Genomic DNA, 16,809 nt, shown 5'->3' with positions numbered 1-16,809 from the left:
TCAGCCAGCCATGAGCAGCCAGATCCGTTAGCCAGCCATGAGCAGCCAGATCTGTCAGCCAGCCATGGGCCGTCCCTCAGTCCGGAGCTGCAGTCCCTCAGTCCGGAGCTGCAGTCCCTCAGTCCGGAGCTGCCATTCCTCAGTCCGGAGCTGCCATTCCTCAGTCCGGAGCTGCCCCTTACCCTGGTGCTGCCCCTTACCCTGGTGCTGCCCCTTATCCTGGTGCTGCCCCTTACCCTGGTGCTGCCCCTTACCCTGGTACTGACCCTGACCCTGGTACTGACCCTGACCCTGGTACTGCCCCTGACCCTGGTACTGCCCCTGACCCTGGTACTGCCCCTGACCCTGGTACTGCCCCTTACCCTGGTACTGCCCCTTAGTCCGGAACTGCCCCTTCATGCAATGGGGTTAATGTGGAGGGGGGTCGTTTGGAGGAAGCCTAGGGGGTGGTTAGGTACTGTGGTGACGTGGGGACCGCGACCAGAGCCGGAGCCACCACCGTGGATGGAAGCCCACCCAGACCCTCCCCTAGACTGTGTATGGTGCGCCCGGAGTTCGCGCCTCAAGGGGGGGGTTATGTCACGCCCTGGCCTTAGTATTCTTTGTTTTCTTTATTATTTTAGTTAGGTCAGGGTGTGACATGGGGAATGTTTTTGTTTTGTTGGTGTTGGGTATAGTATAGGGGTTTGTGTGGAGTACATGTGTCTAGTGTTGTCTATGTATGTTTGGTTGTCTAGGAGAGTCTATGGTTGCCTGAATGAGTTCCCAATTAGAGACAGCTGATTTCGGTTGTCTCTGATTGGGAGCCTTATTTAGGGTAGCCATAGGCTCTCATTGGTTGTGGGTAATTGTCTATGTAAAACGTTTGTAGCCTGTATGTATGTGCACAGCGTTTGTAGCTTCACGGTCGTTTTGTTGTTTTGTTAGTTTGTCTAGAGTTTTGTGTCGTGTTCATCTTCGTGGTGTTAATAAAGAAGATGGCTTATTTTCCAACTGCTGCATTTTGGTCCATCAATCCCCTACACGATCGTGACACCCCAGCTCCCGCTGCCTTATGTAACATTGGTTCCACATCAATTAAGAAGAATTATGTCCTACAGTCATAAAGGGGCTGCGTCTCAAAGGGGACCTTATTCCCTATATGATGCACTACTTTAGACGATGTGCACTATATAGGTAATAGGTACACTATGTAGGGAATAGGAACACTATGTAGGGAATAGGTGCATTATGTAGGGAATAGGAACACTATGTAGGGAATAGGTGCATTATGTAGGGAATAGGAACACTATGTAGGGAATAGGTGCATTATGTAGGGAATAGGAACACTATGTAGGGAATAGGTGCATTATGTAGGGAATAGGGTGCCATTTGGGATGAGGCCCTTGGAGCGAGTTTGGTGAGCAGAGCTGATAGGGTTGTTGAAACAGAAGGCCCCACACACTACAGGCTTACATCATGACATGTGGCAAGGCCAGCGAGAGGGAAGGCCTCGCAGAGAATACAGTTGATAGACAGGAGACATCAGAGCATGTTGGAATGAATGTACAAACATTAATTCATTATTTGTCACTCTCTATATTCTGTCTCTCCCTTCTTCTCTTTCTGTCTCAGTCTTTCTTCCTGTATCTCTCTCTCTCTGTCGCTCTCTCTCTCTCTCCCTCTTCTATGTCTCTGTCTCTCTCTCCCTCTTCTCTCTCTCTCTGCCTCTCTCTCTCTCTCTCTCTCTGCCTCTTCTCTCTCTCTCTCTCTCTCCCACTCTCCTTTTCTCTCTTGTTTTTCATTCCTTCGCTCCATTGCAAGTTCCCTCAATGGATAATTAACCAGCAAGCCTCTGATGGGATATTTGTGTCTTGGCTTGTTTCCTGCATTGTGTGTGTGTGTGTGTGTGTGTGTGTGTGTGTGTGTGCGCGCGTGTGTGTGCGAGCGTGTTTGTGTACTACTGGTCTGCTGTACCTTCACCAGTATCACTGGACCCTGGCCAAAACACAGCCATGTACCCCCCAACTACCACACACATAAAGGCACGTACGTGTACTCTCACCCCCAACCCACTATTACCTCAAACACAAAGAAAGGTAAAATGATGATGTCACAGGTGTTGATTGAGAGACAGCGCAAAGGTGATTGACTGATGTTAAGACGTAAACTCTTAGCGACCCATGGTCTGAATCCCATGCTCCAGTCTTTATCACCATAAGGATCACAGCCCTTATAAGCCTAATTACCACTCAAATGTAAATAACGTTATACAAGAGTTTTATGCAGAGCTTAGGCCCCGTATAGCTGCTTATGCTGAAGTACAGAGAGAAAGGGACAGGAAAAGAGAGAGTGCATGAGCAAGAGAGAAAGAGATAGAGGGAGGGCGGGTTGGGCGGGCGGGCGGGGGGTGGGCGGGGGGTGGGGGGGGGTGGAGGAAGGGAGAGAGAATTAGAAGGAAAGGGTTATCAGACACACCAAGTCAGCCTTGAGTAAGACAGTGGGAGAGAAAGAGAGGGAGAGAAAGAGAGCGAGGGAGTGAGAAAAGAGGGAGAGTAAGATGGAGGGAGAGAAAGAGGTAGTGTAAGATAGGGAGAGAGAGAGAGACCATCATTGTACACCATTGTAAATACAACCCATATGTATGCTTATTTATTTTCCCTTTTGTACTTTAACCATTTGTACATTGTTAGAACACTGGATATATACATAATATGACATTTGTAATGTCTTTATTCTTTTGAAACTTCTGTGAGTGTAATGTTTACTGTTAATTTTTATTGTTTATTTCACTTTTGTATATTATCTACCTCACTTGCTTTGGCAATGTTAACATATGTTTCCCATGCCAATAAAGGTTCTTGAATTGAATTGATTTGAATTGAGAGAGAGAGAGAGAGAGAGAGAGAGAGAGAGAGAGAGAGAGAGAGAGAGAGAGAGACAGAGACAGGGAGAGAGAGAGAGAGAGAGAGAGAGAGAGAGAGAGATAAAAGGAAGAGACTAACAGGCTCATAAGATCTGCTAGAATACAGACACAATCCCACATTACTACCTCCTTTGGGAGATCCAATTCAGACAACTGTTCATTATTGGAGCCTATGAAAAGACACAGCAGTCCTGCCACCTAGTTCTTGGAACTCCCCTCACCTTTGTTCTCTCTCATTCCCCTCATTCTCTCTTAAAGGCATCAGTGAGTGAATGGGCCTTCTCTAGGCCCTTAGCTGGGCCCTGGAGCCTGACTCTGGGTTGGAGGTGACTTGACAGCCCTCCCACAGGTTGATTCTCGGTTTTTACTCCATTAATTGTGGCGGTTGATTGTAGTTCTCCTCTTCCTGACAGCTGTGCAGACAGTCAAATAGGAGCCTCGCCATCACCAAAACACAGCCGCATGCTGGACGAGCTACAGACACACACACACACACACACACACACACACACACACACACACAGACACGCACACACACACACCCACACACACACACACACACACATGTACTTTCCTGTAATGATGAAAGATAAGCTGCAGAGCATGATCGTTGGCAGAGGTACTTTGTCTTCATTTGTTGTGATTGAGACTGTTCCATGACTGGAGAGTCTTCCATTAACTGAATTGAATGTGTGTTCTATCTTTAGTAATTTGTATGGTCACTCTACGGTCAACCGGTCGTTAATGATAGTGTTACTGTTGGTTCAGAATGTGTTCATAGGGACATCGTTGTTACACTGTGGTTATGCTCACATCCAAGTGTCCCATTTTAAGGCTCTGTGGCTCCTCTTACCCATTAGACTTCTCTGCCTGACTCCGCCATTCCTGGCTGACCCCAGCAATGGGGAACGTGGGAACATGTGTGTGTGTGTGTTTAGGGAGAACCGCCATGGAGGGTTGAGCCACAGCAGAGGAGGACATCTGTCTGTCCAAGCAGTACATCATCTCTCCATCGCTCTCGCTTCCTTCAACTTCTTTTAGTGAATCGCTGTACCACAAGATTGTTGGGGGTTCTACATGAAACCAAAAAGGGTTCTACCTGGAACCAAAAAGGTTCTCCTATGGGGACGGCCAAAGAACCCTTTTGAAAACCTTTTTTTCTAAGAGTGTAAACCTAACCCCTAAGCCTAAAATAGCCTTTTTACAAGTGTGGACCAGCAAATTGTCCTCACTTCTCAGAAATGTTTTTTGGTTTACTATACTTGTGAGGACTTTTGGACTCACAAGTATAGTAAAACGTGTAACATACACACACACATACACACTGCTATCTGTGTGAGTTTGTATCCTGGAGGGCCTTTGGCCCAAACTGGATATAGACAGGATTCTCTGTTGGCTGTAATGACTTTCTGATCGGTTCAGCACATGGAACATTGCTGCTATATATGGCCTTTGTATGGCTGTTCTACATGTATGTCTTTTACTTTGAGTGCATCCTTGTCGACAAACGTTTGTTTGCCAAGGGGTTTCACACAAAGAGAGGGGACTTGTATTTCTTATAACTAATAGACTCGTAAATAATACAGTACACTGTATGTGTCTTAAGGTCATCATTAGGGTTGGAAATGGAGAGTACATTACTGGAAATGTTCTAAATTTACCAGTAAACGACCACAATTTGTGTATGTTTCAGGTTTCTTTGTCATCATTGTAATCACAAGACATCTATATAGTGGCCTTTTTAGGTACTTCAGCCATCTGTAATGTTCTCTGGCCCTCTGTGTGGCCTTAACACATGCATAATAATATTAAATAATTCAATGACATGATTTTTAAATAAAAAAAATGTATGGCAAAGCTGCAAAATGTTATCCTAAATATAAACCATAAACTTTGGGGCTCCCAAGTGGCACCGGGGTCTAAGGAACTGCATCTCAGTGCTAGAGGCGTCACTACAGACCCTGGTTCGATTCCAGGCTATATCACAACCGGCCGGATTGGGAGTCCCATAGGGCGGCGCACAATTGGCCCAGCGTTGTCCAGGTTATGGTTTAACCAGGGTAGTCCATCATTGTAAATATGAATTTGTTCTTAACTGTCTTGTCTAGTTAAAAAAAGGTAAATATATCAACATAAAAAACTTTGTGAACACCATTGGAGTTTAATATGAGGGTTTCAGCATGAAATATCCTTTATGTTTTTTCCACACACTTATATATTTTTTTCCACGTATTTGTTGTCATTGTTGATTAGATTGTTTTTTTTTATTAATTAGGACATTTTCTCTTGAACCATATGGTCTATGTACTAGAAACTCATGGACAATTTGGACACAAATATAAAACATTTGAGAGAGATGGAGAGAGAGATGGTGTCATGATTCCTGGGATGTAAAGAGAGATTTGTCAGAAAAGGCAGTTTGTTTTTGATTCCCCAGAACACCGAAATGTCTCAGCTAACGCCGACCTTAGAAAAGAACACTCTCTCCTGCTGGGGATTGACAGCTTCTTGGTAATGTTGTGTCTGTGTCTGTCTGTTTGTCTCTGTGTCTCTGTGTCTCTGTGTGTGTGTGTGTGTGTGTGTGTGTGTGTGTGTGTGTGTGTGTGTGTGTGTGTGTGTGTGTGTGTGTGTGTGTGTGTGTGTGTGTGTGTGTGTGTGTGTGTGTGTGTGTGTGTGTGTGTGTGTGTGTCTCTGAGTGTGTGAGTGTTTGTGTCTGTGTGTGTGAGTGTGTGTGTGTCTGTGTGTGAGTGTGTGAGTGTTTGTGTGTGATTTAATTACACTGTCTTTGCCACTGTTTGTGCCAGTGTGTGTTAATGTGTGTGCGTGTGTGCGTGTGTCTGTGTGTCTGTGCGTGTGTGTGAATCCCTCTGGCCGGTGAGTATGTGGTACAGTGAGTGGGGTCAGCCTGATGTTCTGGGCTTAAGGATCAACATTCTAGAGCTGTGTCCAGGACCACACAATGCGCTCTTCACTGAAATTATAATGATAATGCTAATGCTTGTGAAAACATGGAATGAAACCATTCATGACCATACCGACCTTACCATCTCCCTTTCTTTGTAATTGTTTAGTAACATATCTCTTGAAAATATTTGTTTATTCATTATGGATTGTGTGTGTGTGTGTCTGTGAGTGTTTGTGTGTTTTTTTGTGTATGTGTAAGTGTGTGTGTGTGTGTGTGTGTGTGTGTGTGTGTGTGTGTGTGTGTGTGTGTGTGTGTGTGTGTGTGTGTGTGTGTGTGTGTGTGTGTGTGTGTGTGTGTGTGTGTGTGTGTGTGTGTGTGTGTGTGTGTGTGTGTGTGTAGTCGGTTACATAAAGAGCATGTTCAGACTGGATCCTTCTTGCACTGTATGGTGGGGTGACCCAGACAGGCATGTCTGACACACACACAAACACGCAGACACACACACACACACAGACAGGCCCATATTGTTGGGTCCTGGCGGCCATCTTGAATTTTCTCTGTGTCTGCGATGGAAGCTATTATCTGTACATTTCTAATTAGAAGCAGGAAATATTTATTCACGTTTGATTGGGTGGGACTTGCTGTGACTCGGGGCACATTTAAACAAACTATTTCAGCATCCTGTTTCAATTCGCTTTCAGAAAGAGAATAGTGCTGAGGTGGACTGCTAGACAAACTCCTTCAGCCTAGACAAATACTTTCAATAACTGTTCAGAGAGTTGTATGGCTTTAATGAAATACTGAGTACACTAAATTGCTAAATTGATCAATGTCCTAAATTGATCAATGTCAAAGACAGAGCACAACATTAGTTTACTGGACAGAACATTAGTTTACTGGACAACATCTACTAGAGGAAGACTGGGAGGAAGGCAGATACCCAACTCTTCTGATAAACACACAAATATACACATTAAGGTGGAGAGGCTGTAGCAGACTGCAGCCACAGCGCAGCACCCATGAGCACTTTACACTGTAATAATGCTTTACCACATTTCACCCCAATTTACAATGTAATAATGCTTTACCACATTTCACCCCAATTTACACTGTAATAATGCTTTACCACATTTCACCCCAGTTTACAATGTAATAATGCTTTACCACATTTCACCCCAGTTTACACTGTAATAATGCTTTACCACATTTCACCCCAGTTTACACTGTAATAATGCTTTACCACATTTCATCCCAGTTTACACTGTAATAATGCTTTACCACATTTCACCCCAGTTTACAATGTAATAATGCTTTACCACATTTCACCCCAGTTTACACTGTAATAATGCTTTACCACATTTCACCCCAGTTTACAATGTAATAATGCTTTACCACATTTCACCCCAGTTTACACTGTAATAATGCTTTACCACATTTCACCCCAGTTTACAATGTAATAATGCTTTACCACATTTCACCCCAGGTTACACTGTAATAATGCTTTACCACATTTCACCCCAGTTTACACTGTAATAATTATTTACCACTTTTCACCCCAGTAACAATGCTTTACCACATCTAACCATCCCCTCATGTCTTACTGAATGTAGAATTAACAACCAAATGAGGGGAACCTACCATTCCCCTAGCAGTGCGAGAGAGGAACCTACCATTCCCCTAGCAGTGTGAGAGGGGAGTCTACCATTCCCCTAGCAGTGTGAGAGGGGAGTCTACCATTCCCCTAGCAGTATGAGAGAGGAACCTACCATTCCCCTAGCAGTGTGAGAGGGGAGTCTACCATTCCCCTACCAGTGCGAGAGTGGAGCCTACCATTACCCTAGCAGTGTGAGAGAGGAGCCTACCATTCCCCTAGCAGTGTGAGAGAGGAGCCTACCATTACCCTAGCAGTGTGAGAGAGGAGCCTACCATTCCCCTAGCAGTGTGAGAGAGGAGCCTACCATTACCCTAGCAGTGTGAGAGAGGAGCCTACCATTCCCCTAGCAGTGTGAGAGGGGAGTCCACCATTCCCCTAGCAGTGTGAGAGGGGAGTCCACCATTCCCCTAGTACTGTGAGAGGGGAGCCTACCATTCCCCTAGCAGTGTGAGAGGGGAGCCTACCATTCCCCTAGTACTGTGAGAGGGGAGTCCACCATTCCCCTAGTACTGTGAGAGGGGAGCCTACCATTCCCCTAGTACTGTGAGAGGGGAGCCTACCATTCCCCTAGTACTGTGAGAGGGGAGCCTACCATTCCCCTAGCTGCGTGAGAGGGGAGTCCACCATTCCCCTAGTACTTTGAGAGGAGAGCCTACCATTCCCCTAGCAGTGTGCGAGAGGAGCCTACCATTCCCCTTAGCAGTGTGAGAGGGGAGTCTACCATTCCCCTAGCAGTGTGAGAGTGGAGCTTCTCTTCTCCTGTTGTATAGTTCAAGCGTGCAGTCAGTGAAGCAGAGGCCAAGTGTTACACGTACGCTATTGTAACACCAAGAATTCTAGTCTCCTCATGCTTCTTAATCCACTAAACCACAATTATCTCATTGATTCAGAGACACTCTTTGGGGTTTAGGCCAAGTATCACTTTGTGACAACTGATGATGTGATAAAGGGCTGAAATTTGAGAAAATATCTGGCTCATTTCCTATGCTAGAGTTCTGGGGAATATCCTTCATATTCACTTTAATGGCCTTCAATAAACAACCAGATTGAGACTCTGTAGGTGGGGTGTCAGTAATACAGTACTGTAGGTAGGGTGTCAGTAATACAGTACTGTAGGTGGGGTGTCAGTAATACAGTACTGTAGGTGGGGTGTCAGTAATACAGTACTGTAGGTGGGGTGTCAGTAATACAGTACTGTAGGTGGGGTGTCAGTAATACAGTACTGTAGGTAGGGTGTCAGTAATACAGTACTGTAGGTGGGGTGTCAGTAATACAGTACTGTTGGTGGGGTGTCAGTAATACAGTACTGTAGGTGGGGTGTCAGTAATACAGTACTGTAGGTGGGGTGTCAGTAATACAGTACTGTAGGTGGGGTGTCAGTAATACAGTACTGTAGGTGGGGTGTCAGTAATACAGTACTGTAGGTGGGGTGTCAGTAATACAGTACTGTAGGTGGGGTGTCTGTAATACAGTACTGTAGGTGGGGTGTCAGTAATACAGTACTGTAGGTGGGGTGTCAGTAATACAGTACTGTAGGTGGGGTGTCTGTAATACAGTACTGTAGGTGGGGTGTCTGTAATACAGTACTGTAGGTGGGGTGTCAGTAATACAGTACTGTAGGTGGGGTGTCAGTAATACAGTACTGTAGGTGGGGTGTCAGTAATACAGTACTGTAGGTGGGGTGTCTGTAATACAGTACTGTAGGTGGGGTGTCAGTAATACAGTACTGTAGGTGGGGTGTCAGTAATACAGTACTGTAGGTGGGGTGTCAGTAATACAGTACTGTAGGTAGGGTGTCAGTAATACAGTACTGTAGGTGGGGTGTCAGTAATACAGTACTGTAGGTGGGGTGTCAGTAATACAGTACTGTAGGTGGGGTGTCAGTAATACAGTACTGTAGGTGGGGTGTCAGTAATACAGTACTGTAGGTGGGGTGTCAGTAATACAGTACTGTAGGTGGGGTGTCAGTAATACAATACTGTAGGTAGGGTGTCAGTAATACAGTACTGTAGGTGGGGTGTCAGTAATACAGTACTGTAGGTGGGGTGTCAGTAATACATTACTGTAGGTGGGGTGTCAGTAATACAGTACTGTAGGTGGGGTGTCTGTAATACAGTACTGTAGGTGGGGTGTCAGTAATACAGTACTGTAGGTGGGGTGTCAGTAATACAGTACTGTAGGTGGGGTGTCAGTAATACAGTACTGTAGGTGGGGTGTCAGTAATACAGTACTGTAGGTGGGGTGTCAGTAATACAGTACTGTAGGTGGGGTGTCAGTAATACAGTACTGTAGGTAGGGTGTCAGTAATACAGTACTGTAGGTGGGGTGTCAGTAATACAGTACTGTAGGTGGGGTGTCAGTAATACAGTACTGTAGGTGGGGTGTCAGTAATACAGTACTGTAGGTAGGGTGTCAGTAATACAGTACTGTAGGTGGGGTGTCAGTAATACAGTACTGTAGGTGGGGTGTCAGTAATACAGTACTGTAGGTGGGGTGTCAGTAATACAGTACTGTAGGTGGGGTGTCAGTAATACAGTACTGTAGGTAGGGTGTCAGTAATACAGTACTGTAGGTGGGGTGTCAGTAATACAGTACTGTAGGTGGGGTTTCAGTAATACAGTACTGTAGGTGGGGTGTCAGTAATACATTACTGTAGGTGGGGTGTCAGTAATACAGTACTGTAGGTGGGGTGTCTGTAATACAGTACTGTAGGTGGGGTGTCAGTAATACAGTACTGTAGGTGGGGTGTCAGTAATACAGTACTGTAGGTGGGGTGTCAGTAATACAGTACTGTAGGTGGGGTGTCAGTAATACAGTACTGTAGGTGGGGTGTCAGTAATACAGTACTGTAGGTGGGGTGTCAGTAATACAGTACTGTAGGTGGGGTGTCAGTAATACAGTACTGTAGGTGGGGTGTCAGTAATACAGTACTGTAGGTGGGGTGTCAGTAATACAGTACTGTAGGTGGGGTGTCAGTAATACAGTACTGTAGGTGGGGTGTCAGTAATACAGTACTGTAGGTGGGGTGTCAGTAATACAGTACTGTAGGTGGGGTGTCAGTAATACAGTACTGTAGGTGGGGTGTCAGTAATACAGTACTGTAGGTGGGGTGTCAGTAATACAGTACTGTAGGTGGGGTGTCAGTAATACAGTACTGTAGGTGGGGTGTCAGTAATACAGTACTGTAGGTGGGGTGTCAGTAATACAGTACTGTGCGTGGGGTGTCAGTAATACAGTACTGTAGGTGGGGTGTCAGTAATACAGTACTGTGCGTGGGGTGTCAGTAATACAGTACTGTGCGTGGGGTGTCAGTAATACAGTACTGTAGGTAGGGTGTCAGTAATACAGTACTGTAGGTGGGGTGTCTGTAATACAGTACTGTGCGTGGGGTGTCAGTAATACAGTACTGTAGGTAGGGTGTCAGTAATACAGTACTGTAGGTGGGGTGTCTGTAATACAGTACTGTAGGTGGGGTGTCAGTAATACAGTACTGTAGGTGGGGTGTCAGTAATACAGTACTGTAGGTGGGGTGTCAGTAATACAGTACTGTAGGTGGGGTGTCAGTAATACAGTACTGTAGGTGGGGTGTCAGTAATACAGTACTGTTGGTGGGGTGTCAGTAATACAGTACTGTAGGTGGGGTGTCAGTAATACAGTACTGTAGGTGGGGTGTCAGTAATACAGTACTGTAGGTGGGGTGTCAGTAATACAGTACTGTAGGTGGGGTGTCAGTAATACAGTACTGTAGGTGGGGTGTCAGTAATACAGTACTGTAGGTGGGGTGTCAGTAATACAGTACTGTAGGTGGGGTGTCAGTAATACAGTACTGTATTACTGACACCCTACCTACAGTACTGTAGGGAGAGGAGAGGTAAAGTGGGGTGGGGAGGGGAGGGGTGGGGAGAGGTGAGTTGAGTTGGTGACGGCGAGATGGGGTGAGGTGGGGTGGGGTGGGAAGAGGTTAGGTGGGTTGGGGTGGGGAGAGGTGAGGTGGGTTGTGGTGGGGAGAGGTGGGGATGGGAGGGGAGGGTGAAGTGGGGTGGAGAGGGGTGGGGAGAGGTGAGTTGAGTTGGTTGACGGTGAGATGGGGTGAGGTGGGTTGTGGTGGGGAATGGTTGGGTGGGGTGGGGATGGGAGGGGAGGGGGAAGTTGGGTGGGGAGGGGGTGGGGAGAGGTGGGGTGGGGTGGGGATGGGAGGGGAGGGTGAAGTGGGGAGGGGTGGGGAAAGGTGAGGTTGGGTGGGGTGGGGTGGGGATGGGAGGGGAGGGTGGAGAGGGGTGGGGAGAGGTGAGGTTCGGTGGGGTGGGGATGGGAGGGGAGGGTGAAGTGGGGTGAGGTAGGGTGGGGGGGTGAGATGGGGTGAGGTGGGCAGTGGTGAGGTGAGATGGGGATGGGTGTGGTGGAGTGAGGTGGGGTTGGGTGAGGTGTGTAGAGCAGGGGTGTGGAGGGGTGAGATGGGGAGAGGTAGGCTGACGTGGGAAGGGTTGGGTAGGGGTGGTGTGTGGTGGGGTGGGGTAAGGAGAGGTGAGGTGGAGTGAGGTAGGGTGAGTTGGGAGAGGAAGTTGGAGGTAGAGTGAGAGGAGGTGAGGTGGGGGGTTAGGGAGAGGTTAAGTGGGGGGGGGGGTGAGGTGGGTTGGGGCGGGGTGGGGTGGGGAGGGGTGAGGTGAGGAGAGAAAGTGTGAGGTGGAGTGAGGAAGTGAGGTGGGGTGGGGTGAGGAGGGGTGATGTGGGGTGAGGTGGGGAGGGGAGAGGAGAGGTGGGGTGGGGAGGGGTGGGGAGAGGTGAGTTGAGTTGGGGACGGTGAGATGGGGTGAGGTGGGGTGGGGTGGGAAGAGGCTTTAGGTGGGTTGGGGTGGGGAGAGGTGAAGTTGGGTGGGGTGGGGTGGGGATGGGATGGGACGGGAGGGTGAAGTGGTGTGGAGAGGGGTGGGGAGAGGTGAGTTGAGTTGAGTTGGGGACGGTGAGATGGGGTGAGGTCGGTTGTGGTGGGGAAAGGTAAGGTTGGGTGGGGTGGGTTGGGAGGGGAGGGTGAAGTGGGGTGGGGGGGTGGGGAGAGGTGAGGTTAGGTTGGGTGGGGTGGGGATGGGAGGGAGGATGAAGTGGGTGAGAGGTGAGTTGAGTTGGGGACGGTGAGATGGGTTGTGGTGGGGTAAGGTGAGGTTGGGTGGGGTGGGGATGGGAGGGGTGGGGTTGGGTGGGTGGGTATGGGAGGGGTGAGGTTGGGTGGGTGGGGTGGGGATGGGTGGGGAGGGTGAAGTGGGGTGGAGAGCTTAGCCTTAGTGACAGGTATTGATTGCTGACCATAAGTACCACAATTCTTTGTGAAGGTGGACGGGGTAATGCAGGGATAAGGCTATTTTAATATATGCACTAATGCAGATGGACAATACTGGTTATGCTCAGAGGATCACACTATCAATAAACTACAGTTCAATCTTTATTGAGCTGAATTATTGATCTACATGATAACTGGTAAAAATCAACTTTTCATAATGCAATCTGATTAACTCTTCATTCTTTGAGGCTGATTTATAGAAGTAGAAACTATTCTATTGTCGTTATGGTTAGTTTTTTTATCAATGGGTGAAAAGGGTATAACTCTTTTTCTTGTCTCTCTTCATCTCTCCCTCCTTCTCCAGGACCGTCTGTTCTTTGTGATGGAGTATGTAAATGGAGGAGACCTGATGTTTCAGATCCAGCGCTCCAGGAAGTTTGACGAGACGCGCTCTCGCTTCTATGCCGCCGAAGTCACTTCTGCCCTCATGTTCCTTCACCAACATGGAGTAATCTACAGGTAACAAACACACACACACTTGTTACGGACATCACGCTGCTTGCTTAGTGAGCGCCACTTCCCCCTGATTCAGCTCATACATCATCACAACTTCCGGCGCCGACCGAGATGGCCTCCTCGCTTCGCGTTCCTAGGAAAATATGCAGTATTTAGTTTTTTTATGTGTTATTCCTTACATTGGTACCCCAGGTAATCTTAGGTTTCATTACATACAGTCGGGAGGAACTACTGAATACAAGAGCAACGTCAACTCACCATCGTTACAACCAGGAATATGACTTTCCCGAAGCGGATCCAGGGTTTTGCCTTCCACCCAATACAATGGATCTGATCCCAGCCGGCGACCCTAAGCGATGCCGTAAAAGGGGCAAACGAAGCGGTCTCCTGGTCAGGCTTCGGAGACGGGCACATCGCGCTCCACTCCCTAGCATACTACTCGCCAATGTCCAGTCTCTTGACAATAAGGTTGATGAAATCCGAGCAAGGGTAGTATTCCAGAGAGACATCAGAGATTGTAACGTTCTCTGCTTCACGGAAACATGGCTAACTCAAGAGACGCTAACGGTTTCAGTGCAGCCAGCTGGTTTCTTCACGCATCGCGCCGACAGAAACATACATCTTTCTGGTAAGAAGAGGGGCAGGGGTGTATGCCTTATGATTAACGAGACGTGGTGTGATCATAACAACATACAGGAACTCAAGTCATTCTGTTCACCTGATCTAGAATTCCTCACAATCAAATGTCGACCGCATTATCTACCAAGGGAATTCTCTTCGATTATAATCACAGCTGTATATATTCCCCCCCAAGCAGACACATCGATGGCCCTGAAGGAACTTTATCTGACTCTTTGTAAACTGGAAACCACACACCCTGAGGCTGCATTCATCGTAGCTGGGGATTTTAACAAGGCTAATCCGAAAACAAAACTCCCTAAATTCTATCAGCGTATCGATTGTGCTACGAGGGCTGGTAAAACCTTGGGTCATTGTTATACTAACTTCCGCGACGCATATAAGGCCCTCCCAACGTCAACGTCAACGTCAACGCATATAAGGCCCTCCCTCCTTTCGGAAAAGCTGACCACGACTCCATTTTGTTGCTTCCAGCCTACAAACAGAAACTAAAACAACAAGCTCCCTCGCTCAGGTCTGTTCAACGCTGGTCCGACCAATCTGATTCCACGCTTCAAGACTGCTTCGATCACGTGGATTGGGATATGTTCCGCATTGCGTCCAGCAACAATATTGACGAATACGCTGATTCGGTGAGCGAGTTCATTAGAAAGTGCATTGACGATGTCGTACCCACAGCAACAATTAAAACATTCCCAAACCAGAAACCATGGATTGATGGCAGCATTCGCGTGAAACTGAAAGCGCGAACCACTGCTTTTAACCAGGGCAAGGTGACCGGAAACATGACCGAATACAAATAGTGTAGCTATTCTCTCCGCAAGGCAATCAAACAAGCTAAGTCCCAGTATAGAGACAAAGTAGAGTCGCAATTCAACAGCTCAGACACAAGAGGTATGTGGCAGGGTCTACAGTCAATCACGGATTACAAAAAGAAAACCAGCCCCGTCGCGGACCAGGATGTCTTGCTCCCAGACAGGCTAAATAACTTTTTTGCTCGCTTTGAGGACAATACAGTGCCACTGACACGGCCCGCTACCAACACCTGCGGGCTCTCCTTCACTGCAGCCGAGGTGAGTAAAACATTTAATTGTGTTAACCCTCGCAAGGCTGCAGGCCCAGACGGCATTCCCAGCCGCGTCCTCAGAGCATGCGCAGACCAGCTGGCTGGTGTGTTTAAGGACATATTCAATCAATCCTTATCCCAGTCTGCTGTTCCCACATGCTTCAAGAGGGCAACCATTGTTCCTGTTCCCAAGAAAGCTAAGGTAACTGAGCTAAACGACTACCGCCCCGTAGCACTCACTTCCGTCATCATGACGTGCTTTGAGAGACTAGTCAAGGACCATATCACCGCCACCCTACCGGACACCCTAGACCCACTCCAATTTGCTTACCGACCCAATAGGTCCACAGACGACGCAATCGCAACCACACTGCACACTGCCCTAACCCATCTAGACAAGAGGAATACCTATGTGAGAATGCTGTTCATCGACTACAGCTCAGCATTTAACACCATAGTACCCTCCAAACTCGTCATCAAGCTCGAGACCCTGGGTCTCGACCCCGCCCTGTGCAACTGGGTCCTGGACTTCCTGACGGGCCGCCCCCAGGTGGTGAGGGTAGGTAACAACATCTCCACCCCGCTGATCCTCAACACCGGGGCCCCACAAGGGTGCGTTCTGAGCCCGCTCCTGTACTCCCTGTTCACCCACGACTGCGTGGCCATGCACGCCTCCAACTCAATCATCAAGTTTGCGGACGACACTACAGTGGTAGGCTTGATTACCAACAACGACGAGACGGCCTACAGGGAGGAGGTGAGGGCCCTCGGAGTGTGGTGTCAGGAAAATAACCTCACACTCAACGTCAAAAAAACAAAGGAGATTATTGTGGACTTCAGGAAACAGCAGAGGGAGCACCCCCCTATCCACATCGACGGGACAGTAGTGGAGAAGGTGGAAAGTTTTAAGTTCCTCTGTGTACAAACTGAATTGGTCCACCCACACAGACAGCGTAGTGAAGAAGGCGCAGCAGCGCCTCTTCAACCTCAGGAGGCTGAAGAAATTCGGCTTGTCACCAAAAGCACTCACAAACTTCTACAGATGCACAATCGAGAGCATCCTGTCAGGCTGTATCACCGCCTGGTACGGCAACTGCTCCGCACACAACCGTAAGGCTCTCCAGAGGGTAGTGAGGTCTGCACAACGCATCACAGGGGGCAAACTACCTGCCCTCCAGGACACCTACACCACCCGATGTCACAGGAAGGCCATAAAGATCATCAAGGACAACAACCACACAAGCCACTGCCTGTTCACCCCGCTATCATCCAGAAGGCGAGGTCAGTACAGGTGCATCAAAGCAGGGACCGAGAGACTGAAAAACAGCTTCTATTTCAAGGCCATCAGACTGTTAAACAGCCACCACTAACATTTAGTCGCCGCTGCCAAAATACTGACTCAACTCCAGCCACTTTAATAATGGGAATTGATGGAAATTATGTAAATATGTACCACTAGCCACTTTAAACAATGCTACTTCATATAATGTTTACATACCCTACATTACTCATCTCATGTGTATATGTATATACAGTACTCTATATCATCTACAGCATCTTGCCATCTTTATGTAATACATGTATCACTAGCCACTTTAAACTATGCCACTTTATGTTTACATACCCTACATTACTCATCTCATATGTATATACTGTACTCTATACCATCTACTGCATCTTGCCTTTGCCGTTCTGTACCATCACTCATTCATATATCTTTATGTACATATTCTTTATCCCTTTACACTTGTGTGTATAAGGTAGTAGTTGTGGAATTGTTAGGTTAGATTACTTGTTGGTTATTACTGCATTGTCGGAACTAGAAGCACAAGCATTTTGCTACACTCGC

At 47.5% G+C, this 16,809-nt stretch overlaps 1 protein-coding gene across 3 annotated transcripts in view; it reads left to right on the top strand.

Moving 5' to 3' along the window:
- Positions 1-16,809, top strand: part of LOC129863111 (protein kinase C epsilon type) — a 267,995-nt gene that overhangs the window by 225,197 nt on the left and 25,989 nt on the right. For all 3 annotated transcript variants that reach the window (XR_008760938.1, XR_008760937.1, XM_055935076.1), the window contains exon 11: positions 13,104-13,258. Coding sequence is in view for 1 of the 3 variants with exons in the window: in XM_055935076.1 (XP_055791051.1) it covers positions 13,104-13,258 (155 nt within the window). In the remaining 2 variants the exon portion in view is untranslated. The remainder of the gene's footprint in view (positions 1-13,103; positions 13,259-16,809) is intronic.

This window comes from Salvelinus fontinalis, chromosome 1 (assembly GCF_029448725.1).
Source record: "Salvelinus fontinalis isolate EN_2023a chromosome 1, ASM2944872v1, whole genome shotgun sequence".
Lineage (NCBI taxonomy): Eukaryota > Metazoa > Chordata > Actinopteri > Salmoniformes > Salmonidae > Salvelinus > Salvelinus fontinalis.
The sequence above is the reverse complement of the archived record's forward strand: the minus strand, read 5'-3'. Positions and strand labels throughout refer to the sequence as shown.